The sequence below is a fragment of the Rhipicephalus sanguineus genome, chromosome 1 (assembly GCF_013339695.2).
Source record: "Rhipicephalus sanguineus isolate Rsan-2018 chromosome 1, BIME_Rsan_1.4, whole genome shotgun sequence".
NCBI lineage: Eukaryota > Metazoa > Arthropoda > Arachnida > Ixodida > Ixodidae > Rhipicephalus > Rhipicephalus sanguineus.
The window spans coordinates 158,368,230-158,390,508 of NC_051176.1; the positions used below are offsets into that span (position 1 = coordinate 158,368,230).

A 22,279-nucleotide genomic window follows, 5' to 3' on the forward strand; every position below is an offset into this window, starting at 1 on the left:
ATGGACAGCTCTTCGGCATCTGTGATCTTGCAAGGGCGGACAGATGCTCCAGAGGTTATGTGGCCTCGGCGGTCGCATACCACTGCCACTGCTCCTTTAGTCGTTGTCCCATACATGGCAGCGTCCGTAAAACGGGCTGTAGTTTGGAATCGATAGGTTTTCTGGAAGTATTGGGCTCTTGCTCTCCTTCTGCCGCTGTGTAGGTTGGGGTCCGTGTTGCGTGGAATTGGGGCAACGTGATAGCCCTCCCGGACATGACGAGGTATCTCGCAGGTTTCCTGGGCTCTCGTTGTCGAGGCTTGGTATCATAGGGTTTTTAGGACCTGCTGGCCTGTGCGAGTACGCTCAAGTCTCTGTTGTGAGACGTGAAGGGCTTCAACAAGTTCGCTGAGGGTGTTATGAAGCCCCAGTGCCATCAATTTCTCAGTGGATGTACTCTTCGGCAGACGGAGAGCAGTCTTGAATGCCATTCTTAAGAGTGTGTCGGCCCGTCTGGTCTCAGATTGTGTGAGATTATAATAAGGTAGGCTATATGTTATTCGGCTTACCACCAGGCTTCGAACAAGTCGAAGGGTGTCTCCTTCCTTCATCCCTCGTTTCTTAGATGTCACCCTAGATATCATGCGTGATATAGCCTTGACGCTGGTTTGGAGGAGCATAAGGGTGTGGGTGGCTCGTTGGTTACTCTGCAGCCACATGCCCAGGATCCTGATCAATGGTTTCTCTGGTATGAGGTTTCCATTGAGGTATACCTCAAGTTTTTGTGATGGGTCTGTGGAGACTGCGTGGTTACGTCTGCTTCGCCATACACGTAAGATTTCAGATTTCTCTGGGGAGCACTGTAGACCCCGCTGGCTGACATTTTTGGATGATGTGAGCTGCAGTTTGCAGGCGCTCTTCCTTTTCAGCGAGTGATCCTTTTGTGGTCCAGAGTGTCATGTCTGCATAGAAGGCGTGTCGGAGCCCTTCTACCTCCTGCAGTTTTCTGGCAAGGCCGACCATGGCTACGTTGAAGAGCGTGGGTGATATTACTGCTCCTTGGGGCGTGCCCTTGTTGGGGGGTTGGTATGCAGGAGTCTGGAGCTCTCCGATCTTCAACTCCGCTGTGCGTTGGCTTAAGAAGCTCTGAATGTACTTGTATGTTCTTTCACCACAGTTGGTGTTTGCGAGCCCCTCCAGTATTCCTTGGTGGCTGATGTTGTCGAAAGCCCCTTTAATGTCGATGGCTGAGAGGACGTGTTCACCGTTGCGGGGAACGTTGCTGAGAACCTCTTCCTTGAGTTGTAGTAGTACGTCCTGCGACGACAGGCCAGCACGGAAACCGAACATGGTGTCGGGCAGGTGCTTATTATCTTCCAAGTGCTTCTGCAGTCTTTTGATTATGATTCATTCGTACACCTTGCCGAGGCAGGATGTCAGCGAAATGGGTCTGATGTTTTCGATTGCCAACTTCTTGCCTGGTTTGGGGATCATCATTATTCTTGCGTGTTTCCACATCGCTGGCACCGTGCCTTGTTCCCAGTGTTGGTTGATGAAGGCCGTGAGTGCAGAGATAGACTTGTCGCTGAGATTTCTTATCATGGCGTTTGTGATGCGATCTGTGCCCGCCGCCGTGTTACGGGTAGTAGCTGCGATGGCCGCTCTCATTTGTGGGGATCAAGAGCGTCCTCCTACCTGGCGCCTCGTTCCCCAGCTGCCGCGCGCGTGCCGGCCGCGTAGCCCGGGCGCACTTAGGCACCGGCAATCGCCAAGATGGCGGCCAGGGCGCCTCTTTGTCTGGGCGAGGCGGTGGGCTCTCCCCTTGTGGTGGAACTTTTGGTGGAACTTTTGTGTGGCCATGGCCGACTTTTGGACTTGTACCTTCAGGAAGACGACACCCCCCTGTTGGACTTTGCCCCGTTGGCCAGCCCCCTTGCGGCTGAGCTGACCTTGCCACTTGGCCTCAGACAGCCTCTTTCACAGGCTGGCCTCGGTCTTTAGGAGGGGGGAATGTGGGGATCGAGAGCGTCCTCCTACCTGGCGCCTCGTTCCCCAGCTGCCGCGCGCGTGCCGGCCGCGTAGCCCGGGCGCACTTAGGCACCGGCAATCGCCAAGATGGCGGCCAGGGCGCCTCTTTGTCTGGGCGAGCGAAGCGTCGGCTCCGTCCCGCGTGGGCATGTCCGGGCACGCTACGCTGGCGTGCTGCGCGGGCCTACGTCACAACGCAGCACCATTCCCCATTGGGCCGCTGGTGACATCCTCCTCTCCTACGAGCTAAGATGCGCCCGACGATTCGCTCGCGGCGGGAGATGCTCTCAGGCTAGCACGGGAGGTTGACGCGCTGCTCTAGCAGGCGGCTTCTCGTTCGTGTGCTCGACCGCTGCCCTTTGTGTGGTAGTCTTAGCGCCGCTGGCAAGCGTACTCGATCGGTCTTGCGGAGTTCCCCTTACGGCCTGCAAGCCTGTGAGTGTCGTACTGTGCTGCATCTTGGGTTAATAAACCCGTTGTTGTTGTTACCCTGCCTCGTGCGTGGTTTCTGCGCCGTGTCGGAGAAAACGACGAACCCGGCCGCAGCGTCGTCGCACGCAGCGGCAGTGGAGAACGTCGCGTCCCTACACGGTCGCGCTCGTAGGTAAGCCTAGTGCAAACCTATCTCCACGCATTTCATTTTCAGTTATAGGTTCATCCATTGTTGGGTTCGGTTGTCCCACGTATGATGTTGTGCATGGCTCTGAGGGAGCAGGATCTCCATAGCATTTGGTCTTGATGGCGTCGACGAGGTCATGTTGGCTGCCTGGGTAGGTGTGTAGTAAGCGCTCCAGGGCCTTGTGTCCCTCTCCTTTGGTCTTGGTGGGGTCGAGGATGGCTTTGAGGATGTGCCATGTCTTGGCTGTACCCAGGGTGCCGTCCAGGGAGTCACAGAATTTATACCAGTTCGCCGACGCGAGTTGCATGGCGTATTCTTCCGCTTCCGCTTCCTGCGATACATTAGTGGTGCAGGTCGGGTCTCCTACAAGGCCCTCTCACATTGTTATTTTCGCTATGCGTGTCCTCAGTTTCCTATTGTTCTTGTGCTTTTTCCAGCGGCGGGTAAGCCCTTGTCTGGCGTCCCACAGATGTAGTAAATGGGAATCCACCTCCGGGATTTCTGTTCTATTTCTTTTGTGTGGTGTTCTTTTTGTCGACAAAGTTTGTTGCACCAGTCTTCCAAGTTTGTGATTGTCTCTTCATCCTGTTCTTGGGCTTCCCTCATTTTTTGCCAGTCAGTTAATTTGGCTGTGCCAATATCCCTGCGTAGGCTCCTTGATGTTACCCTCAAGAATGACGCAAACTCTGTCTTTGCCGGGCTGTGCTCCACTGTGCAGCAGTGCCAGCTGTTGCGCAGCCAAGGGCAGGCGAGGGTGGGCATGGCGAATGCTACACCACAAGGCCATTCTCGGAAGCTGAACCACTAAAACATGATTTGCTTTCAAACTAAGCATTTCCTTGGCATAAAACAAGCACTATGAGGTTTTTGGAATGCTATTTCAACAATACACTTCAACGTAATAATTTGCCCTTAGTGTCCCTTTCAGCATGCATGTTTGTGCATGCATGCCTTTGCTTTAGCATGGTATGTTTTTATTGCTATAGCAATTGTATGGATACTGTCGATGGGTTTTTGCTGTCACCGTCATTCTCCATATAAAGTCCAAATTGATAACATCAGCCCGCGCATTGGGTGTTTTATCCGCGAGTAAAAGCTCACGAGTGCTGCGATAACATCACCTCGCGTGCGAGGCCTGCCGTCAAGTCCTCATCAAGCAGAGAGGATACACCCCGCCCATCTTTCGTAAGGAGCATGAAAGGACACCAGGGGAGGGGAGGAAGGGGGGGGGGGCTGTGTCACTCGAAGGCAGTCGTGCTATCTCGACAGGCATTAGGAGACTGCTCATAAACTTGCTGTGCTCTTAATGCTTCGTGTTTAGAGAACTGAAGGCATAAAAACTGCCTCGGTCCCTGGAGCAACCGTATTCCCTTAAACCAGCGTTTTGCTGAGTTACAAGAGATCAGATCTAAAAGAGTTAGCTGCTGGCCTTACTTAGTATAACATTACGATTTGTTGCTATCGCATTCATTGCTTCGCTCTTAAGCAAAACTGTGATTTTTTTAAACCACGCTATCGAAATTTCAATATTGTTTCTTGAATCAAAGACCAATAACAATATATGACTTTTTGAGAAAAACACCTATTTTTATTATTTATTTTGGGTAAAAACACATACTTCATCAAAATTTCGGGGGGAGGGGGGGGGGGGCTAGGTACCCCCACCCCCCCCGGCTACGGGCCTGCTTTACACCCTACTCTGCTTCTAGGAGATCACCCTCTTGTACACTTGTCTGACGTGCTGAACTTTCTGAAAGAATGTGGCTTTTTAAATAAGCTTTAAAACTGCATCATTTCACTGTTTACTCCTTAACACCTCGTGACTGGCACAGCATAGCCTCAGCTGCCTTTGAGCCATAAAAATGGAATTAACTACCGAAGAGCTGTACGATGACGAAAGGCTTCTTTTCCGCGATGATGCATGAGCAGCACACGCGTAGCCTTCACTGCACAACATTTACTAAGCCCAGGTTGCGAAAAAATGTGACATGGCAGTTAAAATAAAAGAAATTGCCAAGCAAGTGCTGCCATCTGTGAAGTGACACATGAACTAGCTTTGAAGCGAGCGAGCCTCGTTCGAAATGCTCATGGGGAGATATTATCTCAAGCGGACGAGCCACACTCGTCCACAACAGTTTGGGCACAGTTTGGCAAAAACAAAAAATGAAGTATCCTCACCCAAAACGGTTAAGGAGTTAATTTTTTAAAATTAGGTAATCACGACTAGTCCTCTGGCTCCGGCAAGGTTATGTATTGTGTATCGGCGCCAAGCTGCTGTTGGATTGGGCATTTTGACCACACTTTGGTTGAATCTCTAAATGCACCGAGCAAAAAGCATGGCAAGTATGTGACACAAACAAGCAGAACTGAAGCCAGCGTCCAATCATGATCAAGTGGCAGAATGTCCATTGAACACGTTTATTCTCACATTTGCCATCATATGCAACACTGTGTATGTCAGCCACATGTCTTCAAACCTATGTCACAATTCACAATTACCTCGATAGCATTGCCAGTAGCAAAACCATTTTGTTTCCTAAAATATAATGAGTCATAAATGAAATAAAACAGTGCAGTAGCCAGGATTACCTGATAGTGTCAAGAAAAATCCTACAAATGGGCTGAAACTTCAGCCTAAAAGTAGCCAAGCACAAAAATTGAGATTAAGTATTTTACATAACCTCGCAACCCTTTATTTGAGAGGCTGTAGTAGGCCTCCTACTGGCTCTGTCATGCGTGAATCAGTGACGTTCAGCCGCAAAACTCTGGTGGAGTTCCCAGCTCCTCATCTCTTCAAGCAGACTTTGCACATTGGCGTAGTACTTCACAGACATGATTGTCTCTTCATGACCTGTACATGTCATTTGTCTGGTTGTTACGCCAAAATCTGAAGAAGTGGTTACTGAAATTTGTTTCAGGTTCCATCACGGTGCCGGGAGATGCTGGACCTGCTGACAACATATTTGGATGACCTAGGCACAGCTGGTGAGAGTGGAGCTAAATTCCTGTCTCTCTACCAGAGCCTTATTGGTCCTGACCACTGGAAGCACTACCTGGCCATCAAAGGCCTACTTCCACACCTTGGTGACCTCATCAGCTCAGAGATTGAACAGCTCACCCTGCTTGAGGAGACTACGCTCAATGCTGACCTTTCGCAGGGTACATACTTCTGTCCTTTGTGTGCTAAGTGGCTTGCTGCGTACTTTATTTCTTCGTCATATCCTGATGCACTATTTCTGACATAGTTCCTTGCTCTGCTTTTGGTGTAATATTTTGGTTCCTTGGCAACATTTCTTTGGAAATCTGTTCCAAATTTCTCTTCCTTGACAGAGTAGATACAGGTAATCTGCAATATAACAAACTTCAGTGTAGCGAAATTTTTTTATACAAAGTGCTTAAGTTTAGTGTATCTGGTGTGGCACAAATGGTTGGCCTCTAAGTTTTGTAAAGTGTAGTGGAAATTTTAGTCACCACATAAAGAATACAGAAATGATAAAAAGCACAGACCTATGCTGAAATTTGTTATGCATATTACCTTGCTGACATAGTGTGCCCCTGTCACTGGCCTAACTATGCAAGTAAATTGAGGATGTGCTAGCTATTTCAAGTTAATCCTGGTAAGTACACTCCATACAGTCTTCAGTTAAGCAAGTAAGTCTAATGTTTAATGGCCAATGTGGTCTACAAATACAGACATATTGACAGCAAGCTTTCCATAACTTGACACCATCCAGTTCGTCAGTCTTTTACCAGTTTTTAAAGGGTTAAAAAGGGGGACGCACTAATAGACAAAGGAAAAGAAAAACAACGACACAGGCATCTTCTTTCTTAGTCTGTGTCTGTTAGTGCGCCCCACCTTTTACCATCAAGATGAACACAGAGCAACTAGCAAAAATGTGTGTTTTGCTGTTTAAAGGGGTCCTGAACAACCCCTCGTGCTTGGTGAAAGAGCGCATACAGCAGAAAGCAGAAGCTTCTGTGAACAGCTCAGCCAAATCTTGCAGTCATGCATAGCAAGGAGCGTTTACAAGCAAAGTGTGAAGTTGCCACTTTGTCAAGCGCGCTCTGTTCATACAGAGGCCCGCCCTCACTCCCTTCGGTGGGCGGGGTGTCAGCTGTGTGTCGTCATGCAACAGATTGCTGCTCTTGGCTGATAGCTGACATAAACCAAGAGCAGCGTTTGGATCAGATGCGCTTCTTCCCATGGGGTGCCGCCACGTACCGGGCACCACGCTCTATATATAGTGTGCAAAAATTACACAGTAGCAACACTAGCGCACATGAAATAACACCAAGAAAGAGCAGCCGCATTTCATGACGCACGCTGACTTAGATTTTTCCCCCCCCTTGTCATTCTTCCCTGTGTAGCTTCCAGTGCATTCATCAGGATGAAAGAAGAGAGAAAGTGCTTAAAGGGGTGGTGCCATCAAATTTCGAGGCTATAACAAGCCTGTTGCGGGTTTCCTCTGTATGCAAGGTCACTCCACACGAAGGGTCGGACACAGCAAACGTTTAGAATATATTTTAATTCACTTCCAAAGTGTACCTAAATGCCCATTCTCCCGATAGAAACCCATCGCTAGCGCGCCAACACTGACGTAGATCTGTAGGATGGGCAACGAAAGTTGTAGTGACGTCACACCAAATCTGCTGTAGTAACGTGAGTGACCTCCGGACCTCCGCCACTTCCGCAACGTACGTACCGGCTGTAGTGAACTAGAATATATTCTAGTTCACTATAGTACCGGCAAAGCATCGGTTGCTACATCACTCGCCGAGTTTCGATCGCTTCCTGGCTAAGTGCGTCACAGCCTTGTGTGGTCACGTGACCACGCCTCCTACACTTCTACGTCACTGCCCAACCTCGGCGCCCAGAAACCGAAACCGAAAGTTGTCCACATGAAAAGGCGATATTAAATTATTTATCGAGAATATATGAATCTTGGTGCGTGCATCATGCTTCCTGGAGCTATAGGAAACGCTTACAGCACAGAACGCGCAAGCCACAAATTTGGTGGCACCACCCCTTTAAGGGGAGACGTGGCTCGAAGACACTTTTTTTTAAATATTCATCCTAGAGCAATGAAACTTGGGGTATTTGTAGAGATTTTTATACTGATTTCAAATATATAATAAGGTTTCTTGTAAGTTGCATACTTTTTGTTCTGCATCATAACAAATGTGTAAAACATAGGCCTTGTAGCCCCCCTTTTTCGATCCTTAAACTTCTATACATTTTGACAATTAATGGCTCATATTGTTCTATTTGAACTGTAGATTGCCGAAAGCTATCTAGAAAGTGCATAGAAAATATTTGCTAGACGTGAAAAATTCAAACATGGGAAATCTATTATTACCCAGACCCCAGTAAATGTTTACTTGCAAATTTTCTAATATGCATAAATAATATTGAGATTTGAAGGAGATAGCTGCACTCCTCACACCTTAGAGAAAATTTGGGCAAAGTTTCATGCAGATCGGAGCACCAGAAGTACCAAAAACAAGAGGGGCACGCTGAAAAAGTTGCCGAAAAGGGTGTTTTGAGAAAAACAATGTTTAAAGTTAAAATTGGATGTTTATTTATGAAAGAGGTAACAAAATCCGATCAAAATTGCACACAAAAGAGGTAAATTGTTCTTCTAGTAGCCACTGCCACTAAAATGAGCCAGTACTAGGCTTGTGCGAATAGCAAATTTTAGGTTCGAAGTGATTTTGGTCGAATAGTGATTTTGGTCGAATAATTTCTAATCGAATTCAAATAGTATATGTCACATATTATAAAGAAAAATGAGCGTATTTGTCATGACCCAACCAACCGGCACAATGTTTTAAAATTGTAAGAAGGCATGTGCAAATGTCATTCTTTTTGGTTCAAAGGAAGTGGAAGCAACCTTGAATAGTAGCAGGATTTGGCTTTCGGTAGAATGCAGGTAACCTGTAAAATATGTGACGTTTTAAAATTTACTATACTTGGAGCATATAAGCTGGTATAACAAGCTTTTAAACTTAAAAAAATGATGAACAAGCTTTTAAACTTAATGATGATGAGGGTAATCTGTTCATTTAACCTTGAAAGGGGCTTCACGGCAGTGCGGATTCTTTCTGGAAAGGTGCATTCACGGCATAGCACTCCTCCACTGCAGTGAAACCACCTTTACAGGGGGGGGGGTTACATGCGGACTAATATACACCTGTTCGTTCATTTTGAATACTTCGAAATTTCCAATAATTTAAATTCGAATCGAAGCGAATTCGAATACTGTAATCTTCGTTCGAATATTCGAAGAGCTCGGATATTTGCACAAGCCTAGCCAGTACCATAAGTTTCTCCTTCACAGCTCTTTCGAGCAGAGTAGCTATTGCGCGAGCTCCCGCTGCCGTCGGTTCTGCTTGCGATCGATCCGTCACTCGCCGCCCATACGCTGGCCTCCTCGCTTGAAGCAACTCGCTGCAACGTATACGTCATCGAAAGAATACTTTCGGAGCACTCGCTGTTCTCGCATTGTAGTTCCAGAAACGACGCCTTTGCGTTTGTAAGCTGGTTCCCGGACACGTATTGCTGAACGGTGACACATTGGACACACTGCACCGATCACGAGGATGTTCAATGCTGTTTTGTCAGCGATCAAGGAAGACTCTTTCTATCGTGATCTTTCTTCGTTGTCGAAGAGTCCGATCTTCTCTTTGAGAGGCACTGACATACTCAAACACCGCGGCAAACTCGTCGGAAGCATTGCCATCGCCGTCGCTAGGCCTCGCGGCAGCAGACACACTTGCCGTTCGGCCAGTGTTTGGCTTCGATTTGCACCGGCATCCTCGAAAGTTGTTCACCGAGCGATACTTCACTGGCCTGTGACTGCGCTTGCTACGGTTCTCTTTGTCCATGATGAAAATAAATATGCGAGAGAAACGTTGTTCAGCTGCATAGCTTGATGAAACACTGACCCTACAAGCAGGCTTCGCAACACGCAAGGCGCGCAGCGCCCAATGGCGGTCTCCGATCCGTACCACGTGATTTAAAAGCCAGTTGCAGCGCTCGAAAAGCGTAACAAAAGCATGCTTTCTTTATTATTTCTTGCACTTCTGCAGCGCAGGAAACCGTGGTTATTTGGAGATCGCCTCATGTGATCCCCAATGGCGAGCGGCCGCCCGTTATTGGCCACGAGGCGCTAGAAGACGTCACACTTTCGGTCAAGATTAACAGCCACCCTGTGCTCTTTAGACGCAATTTTAATGCATTTCCAGTTGAGTCTCGGACATTGATTTTTATTTTCGGAACAGAGGCGATACTAATCTTAACAAAACAGATAATTAATCTTAACAAGAATCGATAATTTTTGAAAAAACTCGCATTTCGACCCGCATCTCCCCTTAAAGTGTGCGACAAATCCCTGTAACTCTCCTCGGTCTTGACTGATTCAAAAAATTTTTAGTGTGATCAATTCGTAAGGCAATAAACTCTGATACTGAGGTTATTTGATAATAATTATGCATATGCTTGTCAGGGCCAGAGAACAAGTCCAAATTATCTGACTTTCCATATTAACAATCTTTTACTCTACTGTGAAAACTTCATTTAGGTAAGAGCAGTGCATATAAGTTGCTTATGCTCAAGGACACTGTGGTGTACTTCGCTCTGCAAGTTTTTCATAAAGAATGGAACATGTGATAGCTCTTTTCAGATATATTTACTGCAGTGGCAATATAATCTGGAGAAAATTTTATATTTGATGTGTATAGCATAGTAAAACATCTTATGCCGGCTTAATGGTTTACAGAATTGCTTTAGGAAGTTCAGAGCATCTTATAATATTGTACACAAAGACATTCTTAAATTATTTGCACTTATTTTGAAAACGTATGCTAAGTTGTAATAATTGTTTGATCCATACTTTTAAAGATCAGTTGTATGTTAAGTGTAGTACTATGTTCTTGTTTTAGTTGTCTGTTGTACTTGGCTCAGGCAAAAATTGACAAAAAGATTGATCCATACTTTTAGAGAGCAGTTGTATGTTAAGTGTAGTATGTAAGTATGTACACTGAAACCTCGATATAACGAACACAGATATAACGAAATATCGGTTATAACGTAGTAAATGAAAAATAGTCCTGCAATACATAGAGTGTTGGGGGTATAGATTTATAACGAATTTTCGGATATAACGAAGTTATTTAGGTGTAACATGTAACTTCTTTGTAATGAGGTCTGAGTGTACTTGTTTTAGTTGTCTGTTGTACTTTGCTCCGGCAAAGATTGACAAACAGTGTCTGTACATGCAGGTTTTGCCCTGAAGATGCTCACGGAGCTGCTTTCCTCATTCATCGAAGTGGACTCAATCCGGCAGCAATATAAATCACGTCTTGTTGGATGTGTGCTCAATGGCTACTTGTCTCTGCGTAAGCTAGTGGTTCAGCGCACAAAGTTGATAGATGAGACACAAGAAAAATTGTTAACACTGCTAGAAGAGATGACAACAGGCACAGAGTCAGAGACTGAAGCATTCATGGCAGTTTGTGTTGCAACGCTAGGCCGTTATGGACTGGAGGACCTGCGAACGCCTGTGTTTATCTTTGAGCGGCTCTGCTCATTGATCCACCCTGAGGAAAATGAGCTAGGCGAGTTCCTTGTGACTCTCGAGAAAGACCCACAGCAGGAAGACTTCCTCCAGGGTCGCATGCTGGGCAACCCGTACAACTCGAATGAGCCTGGCATGGGGCCACTAATGCGCGACCTCAAGAACAAGGTGTGCCAGGACTGTGAGTTGGTGGCCTTGCTCGAGGATGATAATGGCATGGAGCTGCTTGTCTGCAACAAGATAATGAGCCTTGATCTGCCTGTTAAGGTACACCACTTCCTTTTTCCTCTTTCTGTTATATGGTAATACTTTTAAACCTTCAGATAATGAATTTCAGTATAACGAAATTCTCAATATACAGTCAACTGCCGATTTTTCGGATGCTCGAAATTTCGGACGCCTCCGCAGCACCGTCACCAGCCCCATAGACTTCAATGTTTTAGAACGTCCAAAATTTCGGACACTGAAGCTATTCCGCGTCCAATTTTTCGGACTTTCTGCCCAAATTGAAGGTTCGAAAGGCATTATTTGAAGCCCCCACCTCTGCCGCGTCTATCATCTCTTAGGTTTGAAGCAGCGCTTTCGCCAGTCGATCTGTTTGAAGCAGTAGCAGAGTCAGAAAGTCAGCTTTGCCACAATGCCGAAGCGTTATGGGGTGAAGCAGACCAAAAATTCAAAGGGCCCGCTGTCGTGGCGCCATGCGGTGATGTTACGGATAAGCAGCGGAAATGCACGGAGGTGTGATGGCGGCAGCTGGCAAACGCACCAGTACGGCTTAATCGCCGACAACCCTTACGATAAGCATCTTCAGTTAACTGCTCGGTAGTGCACATGGCCTAGCGCAGTTGCATGCGCACTGCACGCATTTAATAGGCGAGAACCCAAATGCGCTGCGCCGCCATTCCTGCTGCCTCTTTGTGCGAGACCGCTAAGTGCGCCGCATAGACCTGTTGCCTTCGCGGACGAAACCAGCTCGCCATTGCTGCGCCCATGTGCGGTCAGGAACTAAGTGCGCATCACAAACCCTTTCATGATAAATGCGTGCGTACGATACAGCAACAGTAAAGTGACGGCGTCAGCTTAGTTGGCGATGTGCTGCACACAACTAGAAACAATCGGCTTGGCACGGCAGCAAGTGCTGCGTATCGGCGGCGATTCGGCGATGTGTGTGCGCATTTTTACATGCGCACACGTATCGAGGAAAGCCAGACGAGTCGTCCGCGCTTCCACCACAGTATTTTGTGTTCCGCGTCATCGTTTACAAACGCTTCGTGCGAGATAGCCGTAATCTATTCCGCGCTTTGCTGTTATCAGCGGCGCTCATCACGAGATGCAAAAACGGCGGTTGGCACATACGTAGTTAAGCGGGGTTCGCGGCAGGTACTGAATGTATTTGCGAGAGCCTGGGCGCGCACCAAAATGCCTGATAATTGTACTGGGAGGCATTAAAGCTATTTCGAACGTGGCTGTGGCGATTTGACCACTTGAGCAGAATAAAAAGGCATGAATTTGTTTTTTCGGAGTGCTCGATATTTCGGACGAATTCGCGGTCCCTAGGGGTCCGAAAAATCGGCAGTTGACTGTAGTGAAGTATTTCATTTCGTATTGCTTTTGTCCTTGGAACACGTCTTATGTCTCAGTAAAATGCAGCATGTTTAACAAAGCAACCAAAGAACATTGGCTCTCACCTTAACTTAGGTAATGATCGTGAGATAGGTTCTGCAGATATTTCTTTTTGCTAGAACAAGGTTATTTATGCCATGATGTGTTTTGTGTTTAGCTGGGGAAAAAACAGCGCAATAAAGGACAAGGACGCAGGAACACAGTAGACTGGACGAGCACTGAACTTACAACTGACATCTTTATTGCACCTACCGCTCGTTTTTATAAAGCATCAAACCGAGCACGCCATTCTAATCAAATCGCCTCTCAATCACTGTTATCGCGGTAGGTGAGCCTGCGCCTCGAAAATGGACTGTTGATTATTTGTTGATTTTTTTGGCGTTTTTTTCTGTTGCTTGTTCGTCCTTGTTAGGAACTGCTTTTATCGGTTTGTCACTTTTGGTCTTTTTATATGAGTGTGGAAGATGTGTGCGCACGATGTAATTCATGTAGAGGTGTTAGCTTTCAGTGAATATGTAGTTTGGATACCTGATGCTTTTGATTGGCGATTTGATTGGAATGGCGTGCTCAGTTTGATACTTTGTAAAAACGAGCGGTAGGTGCAATAAAGATGTCAGTTGTAAGTTCAGCGCTCGTCCAGTCTACTGTGTTCCTGCGTCCTTGTCTTTTATTGCACTGTTTTTTCCCCAGCTAAGCATGTACCAACTCGCCCAAATCAAAGTCTTGCTCGTGTTTTGTGTGTATGCTCTTCTCTGTGTGTGTAGCTGAAGATCGCAATGCTATTAAGCAAACATCCCACATTCCATTGATGGAGAACAGTGAGTAGAATGGGCAGCTGTCACTTTATCAACACAATCTGTTTTTAGAAGTCTGGCCTCCAGAAGTAAGCAGATTAACTGGCAAAATAATATTTGCATTGCTGAGTTTGCGATGGTTCTTAGATTTTTTTAATAAATATTTTGTCAGCTTTAGATCTTACTAAGCCCTCCATTCTACTTTTTTTTTTATGTGTATATATATGAATGCAACTTCACTAGTTGATTTAGGTTTGCAGACACTATTTTTTATATATATTTGCACTCCTCCATGAAGGCACTGTTATCCTCTGACATGCTGTTAGCCGATCTCAAGATGGAACAAGAGTTCTTTGTCAGTTAACGAATGTTACGAAGGAACTCTGAGCAAACCTGGAAGCTGGGAATTTGGAGATGTCAACTTGGTAGACACCCTGGCAATGTTAGTCGCATCTCATCTAAAGCGAATCCGCCACTTGTCACAACCATTGCCACAACACGGCTAAATGGTGTGACATGGTTTCTGTCACAGATTCCTTAACTTCCGAGTGATGAATGTAACACTGCATACTCTACTGCTTTGTTATGGTTGCATGCTAGCGTTAAGGTTGTTGCACATTGGCAGCTCTCTATGCTTGCCACACTTTGATGCTCATTTTACAGCCAAATGTTTTCATATCACCATTCATTTGATGTCATGGAATAATCTGTTTGCTGTTGGACGTGACTAGTCTGAATTACTTCTTTCAGAATTATGCAGTGGTAAACAAGCCTGGCCAGCTAAGGATGCTTAGACTATGTCAAGCAGATGCTTTTTCATTAGACAGTCACGAAAAAAAGAAAGCTCAGTCATGCACTCAAGTCTACGACAATATTTTAATGTCATGAGAGTAGCTACTTAGAAATATGGGGTCAGAAATGCCCAGCTATAGACTGGATGTTGATGTGACTGATGGGGTTCAAAGCATTCTTGGCATCATGTGAAATACTTTTCCTTCAGTAGGTTCCTGCCTCTGCGTGTGTTAGACTTCAACAATTAAAAAATATATATATATTTGTTCAATGGTTCGATTTAGAGCTTTCTACGAAAATTAATAGAGGGAACTCTGGCACTGTTAGTGTCTGCGGGTACTAATAGTATGGAAGTTCAGCAGCCAGTGCATTGATATGCCAAAGCTTTCTTCAGACTTCAAAGGGCTTTGTGACTGTCAAAATTGGTCATTTTAAACTGGATATTGTGTTTTAAATGCAACAAGTAGCAATAATTACTCGTTCGCTCAGCGACATTAGGCATCACAGCAGCAGATTTTTCTCAAGTAAACTTTGCAGTAAACTCCACGGCGATATAGAGCAAAGCCTGGGGCCATGAAGAGGTACTTTTGCTTCTCTCAGAGCTGCTCTAAAGTATTAGACCGTTTCCTTGTCTGTAGTGTTGCCTATGCTGAATGTTAAATGTTCTGTTTGTTTTTCTCCCTATGGAGCACTTTTTTGTGTTCGTGCATTTTGAGAAGGAGGCTGCCTGAATGTGAACATTGTAGTGTTGTTGCTTTCTGCTGCCTTTCATATTAGTGGTATTGGGGTTAGTCAGTCTGCCATAATGCAACGCTTACCTTGCTATTCTTTCCCATTTATGTATGTTCTGGCATATGCCAATGTGGTGAAAATGAACCAGCTCGCCTTATGGATAAGCTCCACTTCGTGTGTGTGTTCCTTAACTGCATTTAAATAGTGTCTCTTTACTAAACATGGGATACCTGTATGGTGCATTCACCACTTGTACAGGAAGTCTACCGCAAGGTCTGGTGTCCCGAGAATGGCGAGTCAGAGGCAATGCGAGTGGTATACCGTATGCGGGGGCTGTTAGGAGATGCAACAGAAGAATTCGTGGAATCTCTGGAGGCAAAGGCTGGTGGCCCTCAGGTGGATGAGGAACATGTGTACAGGCTAGCACGTGTCATGGGCACTTGCGGAGGCCTTGAGGCCATGCTCGAGCGCCTTGCTGCCATTGATGACCTATCACGTGGGCGGCCATTGCTCACTGTCCTTCTCAAGCTATTTGGCCTCTGTGTAAAGGTTTGTAGCTTGTTATTGCATATAATTTGTGGCAGTGATGGATAACTAGTACAGTTATGCTGACTTGGACTATCACTGTTGAGGGGTTTATTATTCCTGGCAAAAAAGATTGTGATCCTGTGATATGACCGATGCACGGTGGGAAGCCAGCAAATCTATTTGACTGTGTTGGCTCATTCTACCATTTTGTTACGCTTACTGCTTGCAATTCTTATATCATTTCATTGAAGCTTCAAGTTGACATTACAGTAAATATTGTATCTGTCTGCTTGCTTCCTTTTTCTCTTGTGGAGAGTGCAAACACTTGTCAGCTGCTGAATTTGGTCTCCTTTGGTTTGCTGCCAACACCTCACATCGATGAATAGGGCACCTATGCCCACATGATCTCTTGTGCCATGTTGCATTGACATGGCTTTGCTATAATGAGACTGAGCTAGTGAGATTGTTTTTCAAGTGCACTGTAAAACTAATTAAGCCAACTGATAATGAAGCCAAGGAAGGCATAGGGGACATTATTTGCAGTTTTTAACTGTAGTGTGGCAATCGCAACATGAATGGAAAGTAATTAAAAATGTACAAAAAAACTTGCTGTCGGTAGGGACCAAACCTACAACCTTTAAATAACTCATCCAACACCCTACCGATTGAGCTCTGGCGGCAGTCATTCCCTTGTCCACTTTATTGGGTATTTCTGTGTGCGTAATCACAGAAGTGTTAGGCAGCGCCTCTCATAGCCATTGCGGTGAGTGTGGATTTCCAGGTGACAGTCTCTATCATTGGCAAGTTGTTTTTTCGTCCACTTAATTCCTTTCCATTTATGTTGTAATTACTACACAGCAGCTAAATACAGTCGAAACCCGCGAAAACGAAATCCCGAGGGAACGAAATTCTCACCGCAACGAAATATTTTCGGAGCACCAGTGAACGCCCATAGGAGTCAATGCATTTCATAACTCGCGACTACGAAAAATATTCGTACCGCAGTCTCTCATTAACGAAATTTTTGAAACACGATTGCGCAAATAATCTACTCTTGCAACGTTAACTACATTCAAAAACTGCTGAAGTGCATTCATGCTACACTTCAATTGTGCAAATCTCTCGCTACAGCGTGCTTGAGAAGCCGCCGCCATCACTGTTTACAAAAAAACATAAAGCTGGCGACGATGATGATGGTAGCTTGCCGAAACACCTGCTCGTTATCGTGGGCTACGTAGCCAAATCCACATTCCTCATGGAGTTTTCTTCGTTGGCTTGGCTCTGTGCTTGGCTTTGTTGGCTTTGCACACACATGGTCGAATGTGTGTAGCCATTTTTCGAGCGTTTGCTTGGTCGCTTGGTGCAACATGAACTGTGTTGCGATTGCTTCGTTCGATTTCGCTACCTGCGAAGATGCCGCCTCCAACAAAAAAGCGGAAGTTCATCACGCTGGAAGATAAGGCTGCAATCATCAGTGAGTTGAAAAAGGGCAGACAGGGGTGGAAGCTCTGCGCCATTTGCGCCGCGCTGCGCCAATGCTCTTCTGCTGCGCCATCCTGCTCCAAAATGCATTATTGCGCCGAAACTGCTCCCAAGCGGTGTTTGGTGCACGGCCTCCTCGATGGGCTCCGGTGCGCCGCCGGAACCGATCACCGAGGGTATAGTTTGGTGCCTTCATGTGCCGCTGTCATCCGTGTCATGGCGCGCCTATGCGAGCTTATATCATCATCACATCACTTGGCGCGCTCTCGTGACGTTGTCGAAGGCGCAAAAAAGCTAGCGAGCCTACAGGAGCTAGCTACAAGAAAGTGAGTTGGTGCGGCCATATTTCGATTGTGACGCCGGCGGCAACGGAGCTTTTTGGCGCGCTACGCGCTCGAGGCGGTTTGTGTCATCGTGGCCTGGGATTGCGAACATGAATAAAAGTAAGTGCGCGCGCGTTGACGCTTCATAATGTCGAAAAGGTTCTATTTGCTGCGAATATTTAATTTGATGGGAGGCCATGAGGATAATGCGAGCAGCTGCCGCGGACGTATACGCGCGACCATTATTTAGAAACTTTGCATTAAGGAAACTGCTGTAGAGCTGAGTGTGTAATATGGATTTTGTGTCGTAAGTCTGCATGAGAAAGAAAAATTTGTTTTATCCGTTTGCGGCCAATGAAGCCACTACCAACCTCGAAACCACTCACAGAGCTTCGGTTTATGTAAGTCGGTTGGACCATTTCCGAAACTCATTTTTTTTTTTTAGTGAGAGCGTGCCTCTCCATGTGCAGAATTTTTTGCATTGCACACAAGCCCTTAGACCTTATAAATGCAGCATGTAAACACGCTCGTGCAGCGACGACCTTAGTCTCGCCAGTGCGAGCGGTCGCGTTGTTCGATTTTGGCTCGTCAGAACCGGCGCTGGGCTCGTGGTCGAGTACGCTGTAGCTCGTATACCATCCGCAGCACATGACATGCCGCTCGCCGCCGTTGCTGTGTGTAGTTTGGTACATGAGGTGGCGAGTGAAGAAATATACAAAAAAGAACAAGATAGACACTTGGAAGCACAGGCGTGCGCAGGGTTCCCCATCAGGGGGGCAAAGGTTCATCGCAGCGCCCCCCCCCCCCCCGCCCTACTAAGTCAATGTATGCGGCAGATTTTGCACCCCCCCCCCCCTCTTAGGTGACTAGAAGGGTCAATGTACGGGGCAGATTTTGCGCCCCCCCTCTTGGGTGATTAGGGGGGGCGCCCCTCCCCCCCTCCCCCCCCCCCCCTGTGCGCACGCCTATGCTTCGAACGTTTATTACTCACAACACGAATGTGAGGTAGTACGAAAACAGAACCACGGGATACAAATTGTGCGCTTGCGACATCTAGTATCATCGCACCTCAAGTACCATATTTGCGTGCATATAACCGACACCAATAATTGACAAATCTTGAAAGGGAACTTGAAGAGAAAAGGTGGAAGCGCGAGGCGCAATTTTTGGCGTGATTTGCGCGCGCCGAGGGACGCGCGTGTTTTTTGACGAACGCCTTCGTGAAGTCGTGCCGTTGCGCCCCGAATTGCTTGATTTCATGCGCGACTGACGCATGCACTCACAGCGGCAAGAGAGTGCTAGCAACTCTCTTTGCGAGAGTAAACGCTTGTCCCATATTTCACTCCCTTCTAAGGAGTGCTGGGAACTCTCTGCTGCACAGAGTAGGCATGCTGTCTCGACAGAGTTGTGGTACTCTGGCTGAACCAGAGTGAACAAGATCCCTCGCCGGAGTAAAGTCACGCTTTTGAAATGGAGTACATAGACTCTCGGCTGGAATTGCCCTACTCCCTCGCAGAGTTTTACAATGCTGGTTGGGCTTGAGTGCATGAACTCCCTCCAAGGGTAGAATCACTCTTGCTGCTAGGACTAACGTTTAAAAAAAAAGGGAAAAAAAAGAAATCCTTCCTACGTTTTCTACAATGCAACAGTGAACCTGGCTGAAATACTTCAAGCTTACCTCACACATATATACACAACTCACATCCGCACACTCATTCATACACAACACAGCAAGACTGAACATATGCACTACTTGCGCTGCACACAACTATACACCCGGTAACCGGTATATATATCCATGATGTCTGGCCCCCCTTCCAGTGCCAGTGGCAACAGTTCTGCTGTGCGTATTTACACAGCAAATATGCATGGAACACGTGTAAATATCTAATGATCTATTGTGATACTGTTGGCACATCGATCTTTTACTATAAAACAGCATAATATTCAACACTGTTTTCATTCGTAAATTCCAAATATCAGCTGGGACTCTATGATATCGGCTCAATGCCGTACAGCCGCTCATGCCCAAATCTGAGAGTTGTAGTCACGCGCTTACAAATACACTTGCGGCGATCTTTTACCAGGGCTGGCTGATGAATACTTTACGACGTTACGATCTGGCGTCCGCTCGGACATGCGGTGCTGCGGCAGGCGCGGCACGCACGCCAGAAAATCAACGGGGGATTCTCTCGGTGGATTTCATGCGTGGTGGTCGCGTCGTCCACGATGCCGAGTTTTCTCGGCCTCTCGCCGATCGTCGTGCCGCTGCGAACGGTTGCGTCGTCCGCTACGCCCAGCACCTCTCTCGGATTGAGTTTCGACTCTCTGTGATGTCCGTGCCTCTGGCCGATCGTCGTGCCGTGACGATTCCCACGTCAGCCAAGCCGAGCACCTCTCACCGATTAAGGCTCGCCTTTCCGTGATGTCCTCGTGCACCTGCTCATCGTGCCCCGTCCATGAACTTCACTGACAGGATCCCCCACCCCCCTACTCTTTCCTTTTACTCTTTTAATCCCTCCTTATCCCATCCCCCTGAGAGCTACTGCTGAGGTGTCATCCCCTGAGATAGACAATTGCGGGGCTCTCAATTTTCTTCACTTCCTGTTTTTTTATTATTATCAAGAATCACTCCCCCCCCCCCCCCCCAGAAAATCAACGACGGTCAACATCACCACAATGCAAGCGCATCTCTGGCTATTCTCGCACTTTCGCTCAACCTCGGTTGCATTTTAATGCATTCAAAGCTTTCGACGATAAAATGCGCATTCTTCAACCTTCGTCAGCCACTTGCGCCGAGATCGGTCGCACTCAATATGACCCGTACGACTCCCAGCGAAGGTAGGCCTAGCGCACCTGCCGAGTCCGTGTGTACATGCTGTCGGCTCTTCTGGGTTTAAGGATACGCAATTCCGACGTGTAAAAATGAGTGTACAGTAGAGCTTTAGTATCGGTTAACCTGAATGAACCATTTTTTCTTGAGTACGGTGTTCGTACAAGAAGCGATGGGCATCGTTACGACGCCGCTTTCAGCAAACGCACCCCGGCAGCCACCGAAAGCCGCCGGGCGCACTCGCCGGCACTTCGCAGACACAGACTTGTCAATTAGTACGCCTTGTTGAACTAACATGATGGCATACTTTCTTGCACGTTCAATTTGGTGTTTGGCGATCGGTTATGTATGTAGTTGCACCTATCGATTCAGATGCAAATCGGTATACTGACACGGGCGCTGTGCGGGTGTATCGTCGATAGCGCGACAAAATACAGGTTATTGAATGTCATTCGTGGTCGTCAGCTGTTTTGTGTGTTATGAAGACGCCAATTTTATTTGAAAAGGAAGATCGCGTCTATCTTCAGTATGCGACCCGTAAAGATGAAGTCGAGCGGTGAGCTCTGTGTTGACTAGCCTTTTTACGGCAAGAGTGCTGCATTGGGGCGTGGCGTAGTGGTAGAGACCTCGGCTTGAGAATCTTATGGTGGCAGGTTCGATTCCTCCTGCCGGTCGTTTTTTTTCTTCTCTCACGACTCTTCTATTATTGCAATAATGCTTTAGTGTCTACCTTATTCCAGTGGCAATTAGTTTGTGTCGTAAACTAAGTTGGCGATGCATTAGAAGTTGCCGATGTTCGAGGCTTCGAAGCATGCCTCTGTTGGCGTTTCAGAAACCAAAGGTTTACGATCACAAACACTTTCTTTTGTTATTACTGAAAGCTATCCTATTAACTTGCACAATAAAGTGACATCTGTGGCGTCTACGCTCAGAGGATTATGGTTAAGAGACAGTTATATATCGCTGTGCGGCGTCGGCCAGAAGCTAGCGCTAGTTTGTACTCCGTCTGCTTAGGCGGCAGTTCCCGACCCTGTTCACGCTACGTCGGGGCGGGAGTTCCATGGATTGGGAACTCTATCTGAGTACAAGAGAGTTCGCGGTCTCTTTTACTCTGCCTTCAAGCAAAGAGCAAGTTCCACGGCTAACTCTCCACTACTCCCTCACGGCGTTAAAGAACTCTGGCGAGAGTAATACAGTCGCTCTACCCTCGCAGTACTCCCTCTACATCTGTGAGTGTGGTTGGAGGGTCACGCGTGTCATTTTGACGAACACCATCTCAAAATCGCGGCGCCGCGTCTTCCTACTCGAAGTAGAAAAGAAAGCGCCTCGCGCTGCGCATCGCCTGCTCGTCCGACAAGCGGAATTTAGGGTACAGACGCGTGTTTGTTTGGTTTCTTCCAATGCCTCCAGACGGCGCTGACCTCCGCGCATTTCGAAGGAAATTTTTGAAGCCGGCATGGGCCTTTGACGAAAATGTAGCAACCCGGCAAACGCGCCGCGAAAACGCCGCTGCTGAAAAACGTTCATTACCATGAACGTTTTTCATTTGTCAGTCTAGTCAAGTGTAGCTATTCAAAACATCGCTTATCTCGTTTTCCTGAGTCATTGCTCTATCACAGCTGTGATGTTTTAATGATAACACGTAGCGTGCGCGCGTGTATATATATATATATATATATATATATATATATCATTTGTGTTAAGTATGGTTGGTTCATCAGTGTTGAATGTTTTCTAAAATCGTTGGAATGTTTTGACCCTACAATTCTGCTCCAAAACAAACTTGCATTGCTCCAAAACACACATTTTGGTGCTCCAAAGCTGCTCCAAAACAGCATTATTTCTGCTCCCTGAGCTGCTCCAAAACACTAAAGCGCGCTTCCACCCCTGGGCAGAAAAAAAAGGACATCGCCGCAGAATTCGTCGTTGCGTGCAGCTCGCTGTCAATGATTCTGCGCTGAACCGCGCTG

General features: G+C 46.8%; 1 protein-coding gene across 1 annotated transcript in view; it reads left to right on the top strand.

The window, feature by feature from the left end:
• The window catches only part of LOC119400896 (E3 ubiquitin-protein ligase UBR4), a gene marked incomplete at its 5' end in the record, with an annotated part of 438,348 nt that overhangs the window by 334,920 nt on the left and 81,149 nt on the right, over positions 1–22,279 (top strand). The window contains 3 exon segments of the mRNA XM_037667804.1: positions 5,545–5,785; positions 10,907–11,469; positions 15,402–15,692. Coding sequence (XP_037523732.1) covers positions 5,545–5,785; positions 10,907–11,469; positions 15,402–15,692 — 1,095 coding nt within the window.